The sequence below is a fragment of the Cyprinus carpio genome, chromosome B8 (genome assembly GCF_018340385.1).
Source record: "Cyprinus carpio isolate SPL01 chromosome B8, ASM1834038v1, whole genome shotgun sequence".
In the NCBI taxonomy this organism is placed as follows: Eukaryota; Metazoa; Chordata; class Actinopteri; order Cypriniformes; family Cyprinidae; genus Cyprinus; species Cyprinus carpio.
In genome coordinates, this window is record NC_056604.1 from 15,985,863 (window position 1) to 16,005,769 (window position 19,907).

A 19,907-nucleotide genomic window follows, 5' to 3' on the forward strand; every position below is an offset into this window, starting at 1 on the left:
TCGTCAAACCAAAAAAACGAACCCGAGGCGTTTTTTAAAAAATGACGCTTTTACGCGTGCCGTTTTTCGCGTCGGTGTGCACCACAGCACATTGGCGCCCTTTGTTTAGTCACGAGGCGTTAAACGTCGGCGAATATCGCGCGCGAAATTCGTCCCGGTGTGAACAGGCCTTTACACACTGTCTTTCTTCTCTGTTGTGTAGGCGAGTCTCCACGGCGTGCACGGGGCAGTCTGATAGGCATGATTAATGAGAAGGAGTTTGGAGTGGCCCATCTGGAAGCCAATATCACAGAGAATGAAGCGGATGGCACCAGCACGCTGGAAGCCCATGTAGAAAACATTCCTCCAAGTGTCGGTGAGTGTATTTACATGAGTGTATGAACAGTGTGGTTTAGCCATGTGCCAGAGTATATACTGTAACCCCAGTTCCAGAGAAGTTGGGACATTTTGTGAAATGCAATAAAATCAAGAATCTGTGATTTGTTCATTCTCTTTAACTTTTATTTAATTGACAAAAGTACAAAGAAAAGATTTCCAAAGTTTTCACTGACCAACATAAATGTATTTTGTTAATATGAACAAATTTGGAATTGTATGGCTGCAAAACACTCCAAAAAATTTGGGACAGATGCAAAATAAAAGGTAATGGGTCAAGGTATCATGTTTGGGTATAAAAGGAGCATCTCAGTCTTTGCCAGCAAAGCTGGATCATGGCTAATCACTTTGTGCCAAATTTCATGAGAGAAGTGTCAAACACATCAAAAATCACATTTTGCAATGCAAAATCGAAAAGAATTTAGGTCTTTCACCAACTACCATATATAATAATGTGAAAAGATTAAGGGAATCCAGAGAAATCACAGTACATTAAGGGCAAAGCAGGAAACCTCAGTTGAATGTGCATGACGTTTGAGCCCTAAGATGACATTGCATAAGAAACCATCATGCAGCGGTGTTAAATAAAGGAGTAGGCTACTTTAAAAAAAAACTGCCGTCAATTAACACAGTATGCCGCTGCATCAAGAAATGCAACTTGAATCTCTGTTCTGTGCAGTGATGCTGCCGGGTTCTCTGGGCTAGAGCTTATCACGGATAGTCAAAAAGACAATGGAAATGTGTGCTGTGGTAAGATGGGTCCACATTTCAATGTGTTTCGGAGAAAAATTATGTTGAGTTCCCAGTCGCAAAGACCAAAGGGACCATCCAGATTTTCATTAGCAACAGAAGCAAATGTCTGTCATGGTATGGGGGTGCAGTGCTCCAGACTGCGACCAAATGGTCGCATTTTGCAAACATTTTTTCTGCCTGTGCGACTAAATTTTGTGTGGTTGCACTGGTGTGACCACCGCGTTGTTCAACTCAGTGCTTTATCTGTTCTGCCATATCTGTTGCATATGAAAAACATCAAACGGCAAACGAAACTGAAAGCATAACGAAACCGCGCCACTCGTTTGAGCTGCACAGTACTTAGAGAGTAGAGCATGGTTGAGATGGTCCTCACTGCAGAACACAAGATCCAGGGGGGGTGGTTGGATCCAGATCCAACTCCTCCCACCTTGCATATACCTAAACCTACCTGTCTCCACCCCCTGATCCCTAAACCCACCCATCACCAACCCTAAACCTACCCATCTCCACCCCTAAACCTGCCCAACTCAACCCCTAAATCCACCAATCTCAACCCCTAAACCTAACAATCTCCACCCCTAGATGTGGATCCAACCATGCCCCCTGGATCTTGTGTTCTGCAGTGAGGGGCTACTGGCATGGTATATACTCGGCGCGTCAGCAGGAGTGCGAAGCAAAATTGACAGCAAATATTGAGGAAACATGCAAGCGCTGTCACTCACAGCAAGTTTAGTTTTACTTTTCTTTTTGTTTTTATTTTGAAAAGCTTGTTATCTTTGCTGTTTACCTCACGTTATGCTATTAAAGCTCTCTTTTATTCATTTTTTTAATTGATTCCTCAGTGTTTGCTAAACATTCTGTAATTTATTAGTCTGTATAAATTATACAGCATATGGTGTATACCATGCCTCGGCTTATTCGTTTTGGTTAATAAACGTTATATGTAAACCGTTTTATTGTTGTTGTGCTTTTTAATTAAGAATAACAAAGAATCCATCTTTTGTTTTAATCTTTTAAAAGTGAAATATGTATAGATGTATGTTAGCAAATCAGACAAATATCTTTTCTTGTAAAATGTGACAAGATCGCAAATTTGGAAGTGAAAGCATCCGAAGACTGACTTATAACAATTCAAATCACAAATACTGAAAAAAAAAAAAACAGGCTGAATGTTAAGCACTTTTGTTTCCATATACCTATAAACTATGATAAATTCATCAGCATGCATTGATTAATAACATGTTGTAGCAAAAAAAAAATAAAAAAAATTACAACCAAATAATGTGCTTGTGCAACCAACTGAGAAAGATAGTTGCAAATGAAAGACCAGTGGGAAGAATGAGTCTGGAGCCCTGGGGTGCACCAGAGCAAACGGCATGGGTGACTGCCATATGTGCAAAAGTACCATTGACATGGAGGCATACACTGTGATTGTACAGAAAAATATACTTCCATCAAGATGATGTCTTTTATGGGAAGTCCATGGTTATTAGGTCAAGACTCATTCTGCATATGCTACAACAGCGTGGTTTCTTCGATTCAGAGTAAATGTGCTAGACTGGCCTACCTGTAGTCCAGATCTGTCTCCAATTGAAAATATATGACCTGTCATGAAAAGGAGAATCAGACAATCAGACGGCTGACCATCTGAAGTCTCTTAAATGTGCCTTTGTCCAAACTTTTTTGGAGTGTGTTGCAGCCATCAAAATCACAAAATTTGTCTATATTTACAAAATAAAATGAAGTTGGTCAATTAAAACATTGGAAATCTTTTCTTTGTACTTTAGTCAACTAAACAAAATTTAAAGAGAATGAACAGATAACATATTCTTGATTTTTATTGCATTTCACAAAACGTCCCAACTTTTCTGGAATTGGGGTTGTACATAAGCAATCAGTCATGATTAAAAGCTATGTTGACTTAAAGCTTACAAGAACAGGAGAAACTGGTCCTTGATAACATGAAAAAAAATCCTTTCTATTGTACTTGTCATTTGATAAGTGTGCTTTCCAACAGACATCAAGAAGTACCAGACAACCCATTTAGACTGCCGATGTTCTTTCTCTTACAATAATACCCTGCTGTTTTATTTTGAATCTATTATTTGAAACCTTCCTGCATTACAGGTCCTTTGTTGCGAGTTCTTGTGTCAGTATTTGCCCCAGTTTACTGGACAACTGTACATCAATCACCGGAAACCCAAAATGGCTTCTCTCTCACTCAAGGGCAGTTCAGACAGGAATCTCAGCTGGAGTTTGACACAGGTTACAGCTTTCCATACATGCCCCTTTGAAGAGCCTAATTAACATATCCGTTGCTGTAAATGGGACAAAAACACATTTTCTGTTGCTAAAAGGACTTTATTTTGGATTCTATCAATTGAATGTGTCTTCTGCCTTGGAATGACAGGAGAGGTCTTAAAGATGACTCATGTGGCCAGAGGTCTGGATGCAGAAGGGGCTCTGCTAGTGGACATTGTGATCAACGGCTTTGTTCCTCCTATGCTGTTGACTTCTAATCTTAATCTGCAGGTTGGTCTTTCAAACTCATGGACATAAGTTTCTCTGACTAAAAAATCTTTTGTAACACTTTACTGCCACAATTGATACATTTAATGCATTCTTGCTGTATAAAAGCATTCATTTCTTAAAAAAACTTTAAGCAGTAGTGTATGTACAAATGTATAAATAGAAAAGTAGTTAATAAAAATGGACCAAATACATGGGTATAGTTAGAAATAATCTTAAAGTGATAGATCATACAAAAAGGAATTCTTGAAAAGTATTTGATTTTTCTTTCTATCTGTTCATTAGGAGTTTGACGAGTCATATGTGCAGACAGGCTCCGGGCAGCTCTATTCCTGGTCCTCACAGAATCACATGTGGGACGGGGCTCCTCTGACCCTAAGATGCAATCATTCTGTGGTTTTTGAAGGGCCGGAAAACCGTCAGGGGCCCCTGCTGCAGCTCCTCAGACTGACAGGAATAAGTAGCACCTACAGCTTTTTCACTCTCAGCCTGGAGTTCAAGATGACTGCCAGCTTACTCATACCAGGTCAGTCCATGGGACGTTTTTTTCAGTTAATTGACAATGTGTAAAATGATGCATTTTCAGAATATACACAAGAAATTTTTTTTTTTTATAAATCATATTTCAATTAAAAAAATACATAATCAATGATTTGTTTATGTGCAGAGGGTGATGGAGAGACATGTCCAAAAGGTTTTGTATTGGACACAGCATCTTACTGTGCTGGTATGTACTTTAAACTGTTTTAAAATGTATATGCAACTGCATATTAGCTATGAAAGCCCACATTCTTTTACCAATATTAAAACAAAATTTATTGTAGAATGTGATTGGAATATTTTGTTGTTGTTTTGTCTTTTAGATGAGGACGAATGTGCTGTAGACTCTCCCTGCTCACACTCATGTAATAATATCATGGGTGGTTTCTCCTGCGCCTGTCCTTCTGGATTCACCATCTCTACCGAGTCCAACACCTGCCGAGGTCAGATCTATATTAATCATAATTTCTGCAATCAAAGTAAAAAAATGTATTTAAAATGATCTATATTAAGAAATGTTTTGGTTTAATACATATTCACTTTTAAACCCAAAAATTCAAGATATTTTGATGGCACTATCCATAATAAAGTTCAAATGTTCCTAGATGATATTAGCACATTCGTCTGGAAGGCACTGAAAAGTTAATCTCTGTTTTCTTGGAAAAAGAACAGTTGCTTACTGTGATTTATGTTGTGATTCAGATATTGATGAGTGCACCCAAGGGTCCCACTTGTGTCACCCCAACCAGCAGTGTGTGAACACTGTTGGGACGTATCGCTGTCAAGCCAAGTGTGGCCTGGGCTTCAAACCCAGTTTAGTTGGCACCAGCTGTGAAGGTTAGTTTAAAATATGGTGGTCAATGGATAATGGATGGAGAATTTATTAGCTTTATTCAATTCTCAAGTCAACAACAATTAGAAAAGTCATTGAGATTTCCACAATGAAACTCTTTAGACTGAATTATTCTAGATACAAGAACAATCCAGAATGAAGAGGAGTAAAATGACCAATCTTTTCCTTCAGATGTGGATGAGTGTCAAGAATCAGCAGTCTCTCCGTGCCAGCAGCAGTGTTTCAATACTCTAGGCTCCTACCGTTGCACCTGCCATCCAGGATACCAGCTAGTGGGACATCGCTGCCTGGGTCAGTGTCATTTTGCATAGCATGTCTCACAGGATTTACACTTTTCAGACTCTAAGACTTCCATGGGACCAGTTGGGAATGCATAGGAATGCTTTTTTACTTTTGTTTTACACTCTGGGAAATGAAATTGTCATCATTTATTTACCTTCTTGTCATCCCAAAACTGAAACTGGAACATGAAAGAAGTTATTTAGAACAGTGGGAGCCAAACAACATTGAAGCCCATTGACTTCCATTGAGACATTCAAATATCTATTGTGTTCAGCAAAAGAAAGAAAGTAATACAGGTTTGGAACGATATAAATAATGACAGAATTAAAAAAAATTCAGACTATACCTTTAAATATATATTTTTCATTTCCTTAATATTCGTTCAGTGTGCAGTTATGAGGAAATTTAAACAAACACACCAAGGGTTGAAGATGCATAGAAGTTTTTGAATGACTCAATACTGTACTGTGCTCAGAAGATATTAACAGAATCAAAACTGTAGCTTAGTAAGCTTGCATTTTACTTAACATCATGTATGCTTGTTTATAATCAGATATAAATGAGTGTTTGAGGAATGTGTGTCCAGCACACCAGCAGTGCCGAAACACAGATGGAGGATATGAGTGTTTTGACAGCTGCCCATCTGGCATGACCACAGCGGAAAATGGAGTGTGTGTGGGTAAGGAGTCACACAATTAAAATCCTGTTACTTCAACAAATCAGCTTATTTTAAATGAGACGTGCCCTCTGTTCCTCAAAGACATAGATGAATGCCAGGATGGCAGTCATATGTGCCGCTACAGTCAAATCTGCCAGAACACGATTGGTGGGTATGGATGTGTTTGTCCTCGAGGCTACCGCTCTCAAGGTGTAGGTCGACCTTGTATAGGTAAGGATCATAAACACAGCCAAGCAATTTCAAATATCTGAGCCTTTTTGTGAAATCCAGGCTAAAGTCTAATTCTGAAAAAAAAAAAAAAAAAACTGTCTGAAATCACTCACATTTATAAACTATTTAAAACAGATGCATGTAATTTTTTTTGACATTGCAGATATTGACGAATGCGCCCAGGTGCCCAGCCCTTGTGCTTTTCAATGCCGGAATGTTCCGGGCAGCTTCCGCTGCCTTTGTCCACCAGGGACGGTCCTTCTGGGTGATGGTCGCTCATGTGCTGGGCTTGAGAGAGGGCATATCTTTACCAACAGTACCCGGGTACAAGCCAGGCTGCGGCCCCAGCTGGTATCTACTTTAGAGCGACCTTACCTCACTCGCCTCTCAGTCCTACCAGAGCACCTTGGATCTTCACGTCGTCCCAGGCATGAATGCCCAGTTGGATACACCAGCAAGGATGGTACTTGCATAGGTGTGTAACATTACACTTTATTGTATCATATTTTATCTTATCCAAACTGAGACTGGAGTCTATCCCATCAATAGCAGGGCAACATGCTGTATGGATGACCAGTCAAAATGGTAGAATTTGCATCAAAGGGTTAAATTTTATTTTATTTATTTTTTATTTAAACCATCACTTGACTTAAATACCATCAACCCTGGACTGTATTTTACTTTGTTTTCAATTTATATATTCAAGACTATAATTTACCAGAACAATCTTTCCTCTTTCACAAAGATATCGATGAATGTGCATTTAAAAAGCCTTGCCAACATGAGTGCAGAAACACAGTCGGAAGCTACCGGTGCACTTGCCCACCAGGATACCAACTATTATCCAATGGCCGAACATGCAAAGGTGAGCCTTTTGCACTTTTTATATATATATATATATTATATATATATATATATATATATATATATATATATATATATATGTATGTTATTTATTATATTTATTAATTTTTTTTTTTTTTTTAAAAAGGTCTTTCATTAGCTCAGATATGTATATATATTTCTGTATATAAAGCATTTTTTTTCATGTGGAAAAAAGTTTGATAATCAACTTTTCTTATAGATATTGATGAGTGCACTGTTCAAGGTGTTCAGTGTGGCCCAAACCAAATGTGCTTTAACACACGAGGGGGCTACCAGTGTCTTGACACACCCTGTCCCACCAGCTACCAAAGAGGACGCAATCCAGGGTAAGATTTGCTTGTAATATAATAAATGAAAGCCTCAGCAAAAGAAATGAATGAACAGAAAATCTTATTTAGTAGCTTTTTTTATTATTTAGGGTTTCAAGCGTGTAGCACTGAAACACTATTGTAACTGTTAGAATGGTCATGGACCAGCGATCTCCACATAAAATTGATTGCGCGGACCAAACCGTGAGTCATAGAGACTTGAAACTTGGAGGGATGGTAGTATTCACATCGCCTACAGTGTGACCAAGGCTCATCCCAATCGGCCTGACGGGGGCGCAACAGCGATCAAAAGTACGAAATCACTCATAACTCTTAAACCATCAGTCGCAGGCTCAAGTGTCTCATGTCGTTGGAATCCTTGGCTCACGCCGGACAAAACGCATCAGATTTGGCAAATTTTTTAGCATTTTTGCAAAACCTACTTTTGCGAACTACTCCTAGGTTTTTTCCTGATTGGAACCAAACCAGTGTAGAATTAATATCAATAATTATCAAAAAAAGTTGAACTTTTGACTCACCATTGCGAAGGGGAGAAAAAACATTCAAAAGGGGCAGGGCCACTTTTAGTAAAATGCCTACAACTCCTGAATGGAATAAGATATCTTCGCCAAACATAGAACATTTATATATGAGCTCAATCTGAGGTCACAGGAAAACAATCGTGGAATTTGGTCACTTGGTGGCACTATAAGGGGGGGGGGTATAAAAATGCCTATAACTGTGCAACCATTTGTCCTATCAACATGAAAATCGGTGTACACTGTCTTGGTCCAAAGTGCCACAAGTGCCTACAAGGACATTTGGGTATCTCATGAAAACATGAAATTTGAGCACCTGTTAGACAAGGTTAACGAAGGCCAATCAGAAAGAACCTCAGAGGGCCTGTTCGACTCACTGAGGGAAATTAGAAAGAAATCGGTCACTGGGGGGGCGATATCACATTTTTCAAGGGCGTAAACCAGTGTTTCCCAACCGGGGTGCCATCTGTCGAAAGCAGGGGTGCCGTTAAAAAAACTTCACGATTTATTTTTTCACTTTCATATGGTGTGAAGCTCTGCATATTATCCCGCTCTATGCGTGTGCGCTCCACTCAGTGTGAGCACTCCTTGGCTCCAATCAAATAACATACATTCCAAACCCAAAAGAAAAGTCAAATCAAAAACAAAAACAACAGCAAACATCAAATAACTAACAATAACATTACTGCTTCACAATGCAATAGCCCTACTGTGCTGTAACATGTTGTGGTATATGGGCAACTCTGGTAACACTGCCCTCTCATTCATTGATCTGCTAACTGCTATGTTATGCTCACATGTTCTGATAATAATAGCTTTCTAGGACTAAACATTATTTGGATATAATTGGTAAAAAAAAAAAAGAAAAAAAGAATCATTCTCTTGTTAGACCTACCTACCTGAAAAACTAAAAAGCAATTTATTTCATTTGTATTATTTTTATTTTTTGTGCTATCATTAGTCATTTGTTTATTTGTTCTTATTGTATTACTGACTGCTTACTTGTCATTTGTCATTTTTATTCAATTCAAAGTTTGAAATCAAGCTGTCTTGTGCTACTGCAACAAAATTACCCCACTGTAAAATCAAAAATACACTGGGTGAGCAAAATTTTTTGAGATAGCTAGTTATAATGGTAATTAAACAACGTGTACATATAAATAAAAGCCTACAATCTGTCATATAAATTGGTCTCTTAATTAGAAATTAGCCTACTGATTGCCACCATTGATGGACAAGAAAAATTTAATAATATTAAAAATATCTGTATAACAGTATATTCTGCAGTTCTTCCCTGTTGTACCGAATATCTGTACTTTTCAAGGTATCATATCGAAGTTAGAAATTCAAGTATTGTGACAAAATTAATTTTGTACGGTGCCACAAATTTATTAAAATTTCCTAAGGGTGCCGCGACTAAAAAAAGGGTTAGGAAACAATAGCGTAAACAATTGTATGTTGGGTGGTTTTTCGCATATGCCCACGATATTCATACCATACAATACAAATCCTCATTCCTGACAACTTTGCCTCTAGAACCATAGCTGTCAATCAAATCTGCCCTACTCTTTAGGGCAATAATTATAAAACAATAAATGTTGAAATGTACCCCTTGGGAAGCAATAACGGGGTCGTTTAGAAGAGGGGCCTGTCCAACTTTACCCAAAATCCTTTAAAGCCTTAAGGAAAACCAGATTTTTTTATAGGTTTAAAGGGAGGCGTGACCAAAAAAGTTTGAGAACCACTGGGTTACAGGCTTGCTAAATAATATGTAATGTCTTTTTCCTTATGTGCTTAAATGCCTTAAACCCCAATAATTGCTGCTTGCAGCTATATTTTTATTTAATTTTATTATTATTTATGAATTAATAATTCGTGATGTAAAAGATTACTTGGAAACGTAACCTTGAAAAGGATGTTAAGATGTGTGCACTTTTTATGTGTACACACTTCTTAGAATCATTACATTTTTTTGAAAATGCTATAAAAGGTTTTCAAAACCACATTAAAACATTCCATGAATACTTACCAACTTTTTTACTGTTTTTTTTTTTCCTTTCTTTTTTTTTTCATTTCTTTAACATGGACACTCTTATTGACCCATATAAATTTGCTCTATTGTATTGATCCCAGCACCTGCTACAGACCTTGCACTTCCAGACTAGATTGTGGCTCCACAGGCTTTCCTCCGCTCCAGTACAAGCTCCTCACTCTTCCTCTGGGCATACCAGCACACCACAACTTGGCCCGTTTGTCAGCTTTCTCTGAATCAGGTGTTCTCCAAGACCACACATCCTTCACTATCCTGGAACAAGGAGGGGAAAATGGAGAGAGGCCATTTGGCATCAAGGACGAAGCAGGAAGAGGCATCATATTCACAGTAAAGGCTTTAGACTGGCCCGGCCTGGTGCGACTTCGGGTACAAGCCACTACGCTGTCAGACCAGGGGCGCATAACCTACCAGAGTATCTTTATTATCTACATCTCCATATCCAAATACCCCTACTGAGTGTGCAAGACTGCACAGGATGTACTGTTGCTTAATGGGACATGGGAGAAGCATTAGTAAATGAACTTGATTCCCACCTATTTATGTGCCCTCTTGTGGAGCGGAATGTTGGATTAATGAATTATCATCAGGATAATAAATACATTGCACCTTTTATAATTACTATTATTTGAAAATAATGTAGTAGCTTTGAAATCTTACCTGTTCTTTTGTTTTCACTGATGTGCTGTTTTTTTTGTTTTGTTTTTTCTCCATTTTTGTGGTAATGAATCGGGATACATCTGGTATTAAAACAACAAAAATAATAGCAGAAGACATTTCCCACTGACATTTTGACCAGGCTTCAGTTTCAGCCTTATATGATCACCAACTAATTTCCTACATTAAAACTGATTACTGGTATGTTTAGATATATTTACTTATCATATATTGTATTGCTATATTCTTGTACATTATTGAGTGTACTTTCGTATGAGAATGAGTGTGTGCGTGTCTGAATTATTGCGAGCGTGTTTGCAATGTTTGTGAATATTGATATGGTATTGCTTTCTTTCCTCATCACTCCTTGAAACTAAAAAGTAGATTATAAAAATTCTTTAAAATATATTATTTTGGTCAAACAGACCCATCTTTTTGACACTGAACACCATTCCCTTTTAATCCTCACAAGAAATAGGATATGCATAAGAATCAATTGCTTTAGAATTTTAAAATGCTAAAGACCAGGAAACTTTTGGGTATCGTCAGCAGGCTTATTTATTGAGAACATGCAGTGTGGCTCTGCAGTCATCAAAAGTCTAAGGCAGGCATACATTGTATTTCAGGCGTTCAGTGGCACTGGACAGTCCTTAAAGGTGTTACCTTACACAGCCTCAGAATTGACCACTCTAAGCTAAACATCTAAAGACAATATAGATAATCATCCCCCAGGTTTGAGTTCCAATAAACCTAGTCCCTAAACATAATAGGTTAAGGTAGGTCAAGTACCTCTTTAACACCTTTGCAGGTGTGTACGAATATGAATCACTGTCCTAATACGGTATCTTCACTGTGTCTGGTTGAGCTAAACTGATGAACATTAAATAATATGTATCAATAAAAATGCCTGTTTTGAGTGTATAGTAATTAAAACAAATATTACAGGTTTCATCTCAAGTAAAGGCAAACTCTCAGTTACTCTCCTCATTTATGAATGTTAAATTGATGTTCTAACACATTTTATTTTAAATAATTATTACAATAAAATGCATTACAATTTAATCAACACTAAATGAAAGTTTACATATGCACATTACAGTCCACAATGAGCAGGTGTGCATAAATGAGCTAACCCTAAGGTCTTCTGAGTGCCATATTAACTGCACTTCTGCGGTTGCAATAAATTTGCATTTGATCATATTTTGAATGTCATATGCAGTTTGCATAAACAAATACAGGCTATCAATAGGTAGTTTCTTTTCCCCTTTTTTGTTTGACCCTGAACTGTAGGGCATTTCAACGAAGAGAAAAGGTTATCTTGCATAATGAACATGAAATCTTTATGAACATACTCAGAAGGTCTTAAACCAATTTAAAAAAAATAAACATTCTGGCATTGACAAAATGATTTCATTTGATTTGTATATTGAGAGTATCAACATTTTTTTTTTATCAGATCCATACAGTATCCCAAGGCATATTTTTGCATTACATTTATAAAATACTCTGATTTATGCATGAAATATTGGCTTGACGTTATTTGACAAATACCAATGCTTTCATATCACAGTTGTTAGATTAAAGCATTTTATTTGATTTGTTTTTTTTTTTTTTTAAAGCATTTTATTTGACAGTTGAACCATTGGGCCAGTGACAACAACTCAAATGCATTATTATTTTAATGACTGTGTTTCTTAAGTAAAAAAGAAAAAGAAAATCAATAACATTTTGAAAATACAGTTTTGGCTATATTTGCATATTTACATTAATCCTATACAAACATGTCAAATAGAAGCCTTCGGGAAGCCAGAAAGTTTCAAAGTCTGGTCAACGTTCTGTATCAGTTCTTGCTCAAAGTCCCAGACTCTTTTGTCTACAAACAGTTGCTCTTTGGTAAGATGCCCCTGCAGTGGGACTCTCACATGTACAATCCTACAAACATTAAATGGTACATGGAAACTGCCTCCAAAGTTTTTCAAAGAGGAGTGTACCGAAGTTTGTTCTACCTTCCTTGGGTTGACAATCATCTTGGTGGGATTGTAAATGTTTTTTCGACTTGGTTCTCTGTAAATGTGCTCCATGATGTTAACACCAGGAATATTATTCCATTCTCCTCGTTTGAACTTGCCACTCTCCTCAAACTGTGTTTTAGGGAAAATGTGGTTCTCTATGAGGAACACCCCTATACTGGGATGAGTAGACTGGAGGTCCTCCATTAGAGATGGTAAACTGGTGTGTTTGTAAGGCATGATGATTTCATCAATGTCATTCAGGAGGACGTACTTGGACTGGTACATGTGCCTGTAAATGCACTCGTTGAGTGTTACTAACTGACCATAATACTGAATGTCGCCCTTGTGGTGCTTGATGTTCCAGCCTGATGCAGGGTTCAGAAACTGGTCGATAGGCCATGGGACGATCTCCAGTATCCCCTCTGTTTCATAATGTTTTAAGAGCTTTTCCAAGTCTGGTCCACAACCAGTTTTATAGATGACCACATGCTGTACTCCCAGAAGCTTGTACATTTCCATCGTTTGAGCAAACTGCAGTACATTGTTGTAGTCGCCAAAAAGGTTAGAGATGCAAACGGTGAAGTTAAACTTGAAAGTCTCTTGTACAGCCTTATTTTTTATTGGCAGATATTCCATTTTGAGGTCAGCTGAATCTTTCTTGTCAGTTGTTATGATGACATGAGTTGCATTTTGTTTGTGTTTACCTTTACAAATCACATCTGAGGCACCATACGGGAAGCTAAAATGGTCTCTGTGTATCTGGACCTCAGTGTGAACAGTTCTGCAGACTCGTTCAGCGCTGCAGTAAACACAGTAAAGCGGCTGAAGACTGTTTCTGTTGATTATGCTGATGACTCGAATGACCCCATCCAGTCTGTGGTCGATAAACGCAGACACCATGAAATGCTTTGAGTCTTTGATGGGTGTTATTAAAAATGAAGCCTCCGGGATTTTGAATTTATTATTTGATGGAAGAGCTTTTATTGTTTCAGGAGCTTGTATGTAATATGTATGACTGTTCATGTGCACTAAAACTAGTATGCCAATAATATTGACAATTAATAGTGAAAGAAGCACTTTGCCTTTTTCCATCTGTCCTTTAGTTGCTGAGGAGTAAAGCAAAGAAATGTCAAAACAATCCAAACAAAAAAAAAAATATACAAACTTATTATATATTCAAAAGATTGGTCTAAAACAGAACTTAAAAAAAAAAACAAACACTAAAAAAACAAAAAGTATAGTCTGGGGGGTATTCCAAAAAGCAGGTAATGTGACATACCCGGGTATGTTTAAGAGTAAGTAAGCGGATAACCTCAACTTTCGGTTCCAAAAACGGAGGTAACTTTCAGGGTATGTTAGTAGTCATAGCAACTCACTCTCTGAACTTAACCTTCTCCGGAGCAGGTTATGTTCCAGGGTTAGTTCACTTCAGCGAGCCTTAAGTGGGAGCGTGACAGATAGCGCACAACATTATATAATATTACAATATGTAATATAGCCTATTATATATATATATATTTGATATGATATATATTATATATATATATATATATATATATATATATATAATGAGGAAGCGCTAATATAAGTAATAAAGCGCTAATAAAGGTAAATAAGGTAATTCTTATTATGATTATTTCTTTTATTGGTATATATTGGTATATAGAGTTATCAGTAAAAATTATAAAACACTATGACAAGGTAATGTTTAACCATATAATTATATATATATATATATATATATATATATATATATATATATATATATATATATATTATTAATAAAATATTATATTATCTCACACATGGATCGGCATTTTCTATAATGTCTAAATTCTAAATCAAAATACATATCTGATATGACTTAATATATAATTAGCATAAAACAAACAATATAAATTCACATTCTCAAGAATTAAAGATTAAATGGAAAAAAATAAAAATGTTTGCACAGCCACCAATTAGGTGGCGATATGCACTAAGCATGTACACAACTAATAAACAAAAGAAGAAGAAAGAAACAGCTTGGCATGCTTTTTCTTAGCGTCCGTTTCTATAGTGACTCGTCGATTCGTCGCTCTGTTGAGAATGTCTTGAGTCTTAATCAGGAACATACTCTGAGTTGAATGAACTTACTCCCGGGCGCGTTTTTGAAAACCATACCTCGAGTAAGCAAGGTTTGGGGTTAATCAACCAAGAGTTCAGGGTTTAGTTCACGGTAAGTTAACCCTGCTTTCTGGAATAAACCCCTGGTCTTGCATTGTACTTTCAACAACAAACAAATACGACAAGAACAGAAGTTTGACGCAATCACTGATGAGGGCTGATTATAAACAAGAAAGTCTTCTCTTTCTGGCTTGTTTCCTAAAAACATTGTGTTCTCTCTTTATAATAAAACAATTTTACTAACTACATTCACCACCAAATAACACAAAAAACCATTCCATCATCAACAATAATTTCAAAAAAAAAATACTTTACAGTCATTTTTACAATGACTTATTTAAGAATTTTTGATCATTTCAAGAGTAAATGTCCCATTGTGAACAGTCTCAAGAAGACAAAAAATATTTACAGGTATTATTTGTTACAAAACAAACAAACAACAGTAAAGCAATTACGTTTAAAACAATATCTGGAGAAAAAAAATGGTCGAGTTGTAACCAGGAAGCAATTTGGCTATTTTGGATGAATATGGCAGGTTTGTTCAGGTCAGATAGAAGAGCTTTAATGCAATCTTAATAATCTATAATATATAAATATTTGTAAATAATTAATGTTTATTCTCATTTGCCTGTGTATTTAAATAGGCTACTTTTTAAGTTGATGGTTAAGGTACGTCACATTTTAGAGTCATTAATTTTTATATATATTTGGCCTATTCTTTTTCTTTTTTCTTTTAAATGCATGGAACCAAAATGAATAGAAATAGCTGTTACTTTACATTTTAAAGTAGCTAGATTTTAAATATTTAAATATTTCAATTTTAAAAGACCTCAGCCCAATTTGTCATTAATAAAAACATATTTATGTTCAGCTTTTTAAAAATCGCGTTCAACATTTCATTACACTGTAAATATTAGTCTACTTCATATTTAATATATTTTTTGCTTGACTTGACTGACCGAAGTCAACATAATACTTCCTGAATCATCCCTGTTGCCTACTCCCAAATGAAAATACAAAATAGATAAAATAGTAACAGTACCTTTACTCACAATATAAAGAACTTTGTCGTATGAATCCGTATAGAACAAGATGGAAAAACAAAACCGTTCTGTGTCAGTGAGACGTACGCGACTGAGCAGCGCTGAGCAACAGCCTCGGTCTGAGAGAACGGAATGAGATGTGCAAGTCTGTGCCAGGTGCGAACACTTCCAACGTTCTTTGTCTTCTCATATATTTAATTTAGAGGACGTTGGGTTTTTGAGAAAGTGATTGGTCTCTCCGTAAATGCACCGTTTGGACGACTAATAACTTATATGACTTATGTAATCGTTTAGGGTATTTTAAAGTACGATGTAATGCGGTTTGATTCGAAATGGACAGATAGGCTAAAGACTTCGTTCTCGGGTTTGTTCCCTTTAGACACTATGCTCTCTTATGACGGATACTGTGGCTTTTTGTAATATGCTGTACTTTAGCAGTGGTTCTCAAACCGGTACTGCAATCACTCCTAGCACCTCACATTTTGTATGTCTCCCTGTATCCGACACACCCATTTCAGGTCTTGCGATTTCTACTAATGAGCTGATGAGTTGAATCTAGATGAGGGAGACAGAAAAAGACAAAAAATGCCACAGGACTCCCAACGATCTTCACACCAAACCTAATAAAACAAACCAAATACAATTTAACCAACTAATCAAGGACAACTCAAAAAGTACAAATAGAATCTTCCAAGCAGGTGTGATTTGGAGCTGGTTGAAGCTAAACTGTGAAGAGCTGTGGCCGTCCAGGAAATGAGTTTGAGACCACTGCTTTACATGTTAGCCTTGGGAGATATCTGTAATTAAAACCCTCTGAAGTCGATTAACGCGGATACGCGTTTTGAGGCAAATTCTCCTGATAAGACCGAAAAGAACTACACTTTCAGTTTTGATCGTACCGATAAAAGCAATACTTCAAACGAATCTGTAAAGGGTCTACTTTTATTTGTATACACACATGATAACAACAAAACTTTGTGCATTTATAAAATAAAGAAAACAAACAGAGTGCGCTGTCTGCAGCCTTGGTCTGCGGTGATCTTTATTTAGAAACGCGCCATTAAAATGAACTGTAACTCAGTGAATACTCAACAAAGAGACATGACAGATATAGGCTATCTATAGAACGCTTGACATGTCTACTTTTAAACTAAGCAAGTGCTACCAAAAACAAATATTCTGTGATAAAGTAATTCACATGAAAACAACGCGATGTCCGTCTTTCACGTCTCCCTTCATTATATCTAATGCGACCACGCCCACGCGCCGAGCGCGCTATTTTTATTATAAGCGACCACTTGAAGCTCGCGCGGGTAACCGCCCTCATCAGAGCAAACAAAGCAGCGACACTGTACTTCACGTTTTTTAAATGTTACAGTTCGCTTTGCGCTGAGAGGAATAAGACATAATTCACCTCAATAAGACCGCTGAGAGGAATAAGATTTGGATTACCTCAGAAAGAGGAACGAAGTGGCTTGACCCAGCAGAGATAAACATGAGTAAGTCTCTTTTATTATTAATCTATTTGTATTAGTTTACATATAACCTGTACACATTTTACTAGTTAGACTTTTTCCAGACTATTATTCCTGACTTAAATGTATAATCAGGTGAAACATTATGAAGTTTCATTAACATCATCTCAATGTTTCACGATGCCAGGATGTTATTATTTATTTATTTATTTAATGTTCTATAACATAGACAGCTCTGGTGTAAATATTTTTAATTTGTTATACCCCGTCATTGGTGTTTGCAATTGTCTGAGGTAAAAAAACAAACAAAAAAACAAGTGTATCAAGTAAGCTGCAAATATCACTGACAATAAATGAGGGTTTCATATTTTATTTATTCTTTTTTTCCTATAAATTACTAATAGTATCAGTGACCATCACAATAATGTTAATACTGCAGTTTATTTTTGTAAATAAATAGGGGGGCAGGGTTTCATATTTTATTGAAGCATCCCTGGGCGCCGCCATTGGCTGGCGGACCCCCACCTGCTGTTAGCATTCTATTATATTATATTGACTCCCATTCATTTTGGCGTCACTTTGACAGCGAATAACTTTACATCTGAGGCGTTTAAAGACTCCATTCGTCCATTCATTATTTCTAAAGAAACACAAAAATGTATAAAAGGCCCCATTACCTTGTATCTTACGTTATGGCCCCGTAGGAGCAGTTTTTGTAAAAATAGGCTAACGATTGCGTAATAACCTGCGACTCTCTGTCGCACAGTAGAGAAATTACCGTAATGTTTCAGGAGGAGAAGCTCGCAGGCAATCTTTTTACTGTCTATGAGGCTATCGGGGGGACGTGGAGGCATGAAGTCAAGGGAGAAGCCCATAGAGAATCCATAAAAGCAACGGGACAAAATAATTCAACAACGTCTGCAAGATTCGGTGGGTGATTCAGATTTCTCTTGGCACAGCTATTAGAAGACTTACAATTGTCAGACAGGTTGCTCACGTGACATTTACGTCATCAAGCTGTCATGCGCAGTACGCTCAACCCCCAGGAAGTGCGTGCTTCTAATTGACTTCACTTGTCTCCGTTGAATCCAACGGGGTCGTTGTGTCCATTTCTTTTACTGTCTATGGGGAAGCCGGGGGAGAGTTGAGCTCTCGTGCCTTAGTTGGTAAAAAAAAATTAACCAATCGGCATCGAGTGTTCACTTTCAGTGCTGAGGAGTGTTGAGAAAAGAAACCTCGTAGAGGAGGCTAGCCTCCCTTCTGGTATCAACCAATCATCATAGAGACATAAATTATGTGCTATTAGTTTGAACATCTTGCGCTGCACTGATAATAATCCAAGTACTTATGATAAGTAGCGATATTGAATATTTGATCGCCAACAGATTTACCAAGCTGTCATTCAAACAGTATATATAAAAATTAAAAATAAAGGGAGGACATGCCTAAGCTGAATATAGGCTACAGCAGTCACGGCTTAATTAAATGGCACAACAGTCAGCTCTCTTTTAACACAGACTCTTAAGGGATGGATGTTTGCTTCAAGTGATAGGCCAGGTAAGTGAAATGATATTATCTTGCTGTATGTCTGTCATTTTCTGACTAAAAGCAACTAAAAAGCCATTTTAAAGTGATTAAGCAAATAATAATAATAATAATCGGCAGGGATCCCCAGACCAATACAATTAGTGTGCCTCCTCTATTTTAAAACCCACAAGCCGCCACTGCAAGTATCATGTTCTATAGACTTTTCCAAACAAAACTCTTTCCAAACCATCATCCTACTTCAAGATATCACTTATGACTTTGGTGGAGAATCTAAGTCTGACCACCAGATGTCACTAGTGCGCACTGTGTTAAAAGCTTAGAGTAATAAACCGTTTTTGGGCACAATTTCATGAAAGCCTCAAGTCAAACGGTTCAAATGGCCTCGATTTCCCACCACTAAATAAAATCAATGAGACAAGACATGGAAACCAACTTAGACGAGAACATACAAAACTGAAGTCGAACAGAGGGTTTATAAGCAGGAACCAAACAAAGGGAAACTAATGAGATAATCAACAAGACACAGGTGAACAGAATGACATAATCAAAAAGACTGGGGAAAACTAGGTCAAACCAAAAACATAGCAACACAGAACAGAGCACGTTACAATATGACAGAGCTTGTTTATTTTTTTTTTTACAGGAAGAGGCACTGGAGATTATTGAGATGGCTGGTAATGGAGATTTGGGCAGACTGACTTGCAATCCTGCTAGTGTTACTTAAATCACAATGCTGATTTAGTTATCAAGACAGTAAATACAAGACATGTTAGTATTTTAAGACCCAGGTTTTTTTTTTCCTTCCAAAATAGCACAACATGACGTGTTGGTTTTGCTCCAGTATTTCACTTGTGTTTGTTCACAGCAGGTTACAGCTGTTTAAGACATCTGGCTTTAATCAAAATCTGTAAAGACACTGTTTTCCACATAATCGTAAAACTACTCATCAATTTGCAAACAAATAACAGAGATAAAATACATGTTTTATTTTGCAAAAATGTTC

At 37.0% G+C, this 19,907-nt stretch overlaps 2 protein-coding genes and 1 long non-coding RNA gene across 4 annotated transcripts in view; 2 read left to right on the plus strand and 1 right to left on the minus strand.

Annotated features, from left to right (window-relative positions):
• The window catches only part of hmcn2 (hemicentin 2), an 84,166-nt gene extending 72,133 nt beyond the window's left edge, over nucleotides 1–12,033 (plus strand). The window contains exons 68-81 of the mRNA XM_042730421.1: nucleotides 203–355; nucleotides 3,256–3,393; nucleotides 3,539–3,660; nucleotides 3,943–4,183; nucleotides 4,325–4,384; nucleotides 4,521–4,640; nucleotides 4,900–5,034; nucleotides 5,222–5,341; nucleotides 5,886–6,011; nucleotides 6,093–6,221; nucleotides 6,385–6,696; nucleotides 6,967–7,086; nucleotides 7,306–7,432; nucleotides 10,087–12,033. Coding sequence (XP_042586355.1) covers nucleotides 203–355; nucleotides 3,256–3,393; nucleotides 3,539–3,660; nucleotides 3,943–4,183; nucleotides 4,325–4,384; nucleotides 4,521–4,640; nucleotides 4,900–5,034; nucleotides 5,222–5,341; nucleotides 5,886–6,011; nucleotides 6,093–6,221; nucleotides 6,385–6,696; nucleotides 6,967–7,086; nucleotides 7,306–7,432; nucleotides 10,087–10,462 — 2,279 coding nt within the window. The 3' untranslated portion in view covers nucleotides 10,463–12,033. The remainder of the gene's footprint in view (nucleotides 1–202; nucleotides 356–3,255; nucleotides 3,394–3,538; nucleotides 3,661–3,942; nucleotides 4,184–4,324; nucleotides 4,385–4,520; nucleotides 4,641–4,899; nucleotides 5,035–5,221; nucleotides 5,342–5,885; nucleotides 6,012–6,092; nucleotides 6,222–6,384; nucleotides 6,697–6,966; nucleotides 7,087–7,305; nucleotides 7,433–10,086) is intronic.
• A 227-nt stretch (nucleotides 12,034–12,260) lies between these two features.
• Nucleotides 12,261–16,431, minus strand: zgc:194839 (glycosyltransferase family 92 protein). Of its 2 annotated transcripts, none has more exons than XM_019108552.2 (2): nucleotides 15,891–16,431; nucleotides 12,261–13,778 (listed from the first exon to the last, which is right to left on the minus strand). In XM_019108552.2, exon 2 carries the CDS (start codon nucleotides 13,762–13,764, stop codon nucleotides 12,445–12,447), a length of 1,320 nt encoding a protein of 439 aa, XP_018964097.2. In that variant the 5' UTR covers nucleotides 13,765–13,778; nucleotides 15,891–16,431; the 3' UTR covers nucleotides 12,261–12,444. The 2 variants fall into 2 exon arrangements, with proteins under 2 accessions (XP_018964097.2, XP_042585900.1); XM_042729966.1 differs by having other exon boundaries at nucleotides 15,881–16,431.
• Nucleotides 16,432–18,231: 1,800 nt separating this feature from the next.
• LOC122138252 lies at nucleotides 18,232–19,902 on the plus strand. The gene is made up of 2 exons (XR_006155450.1): nucleotides 18,232–18,286; nucleotides 19,548–19,902. It is a non-coding gene; the product is annotated as an uncharacterized LOC122138252 (long non-coding RNA).
• The last annotated feature ends 5 nt before the right edge of the window (nucleotides 19,903–19,907 follow it).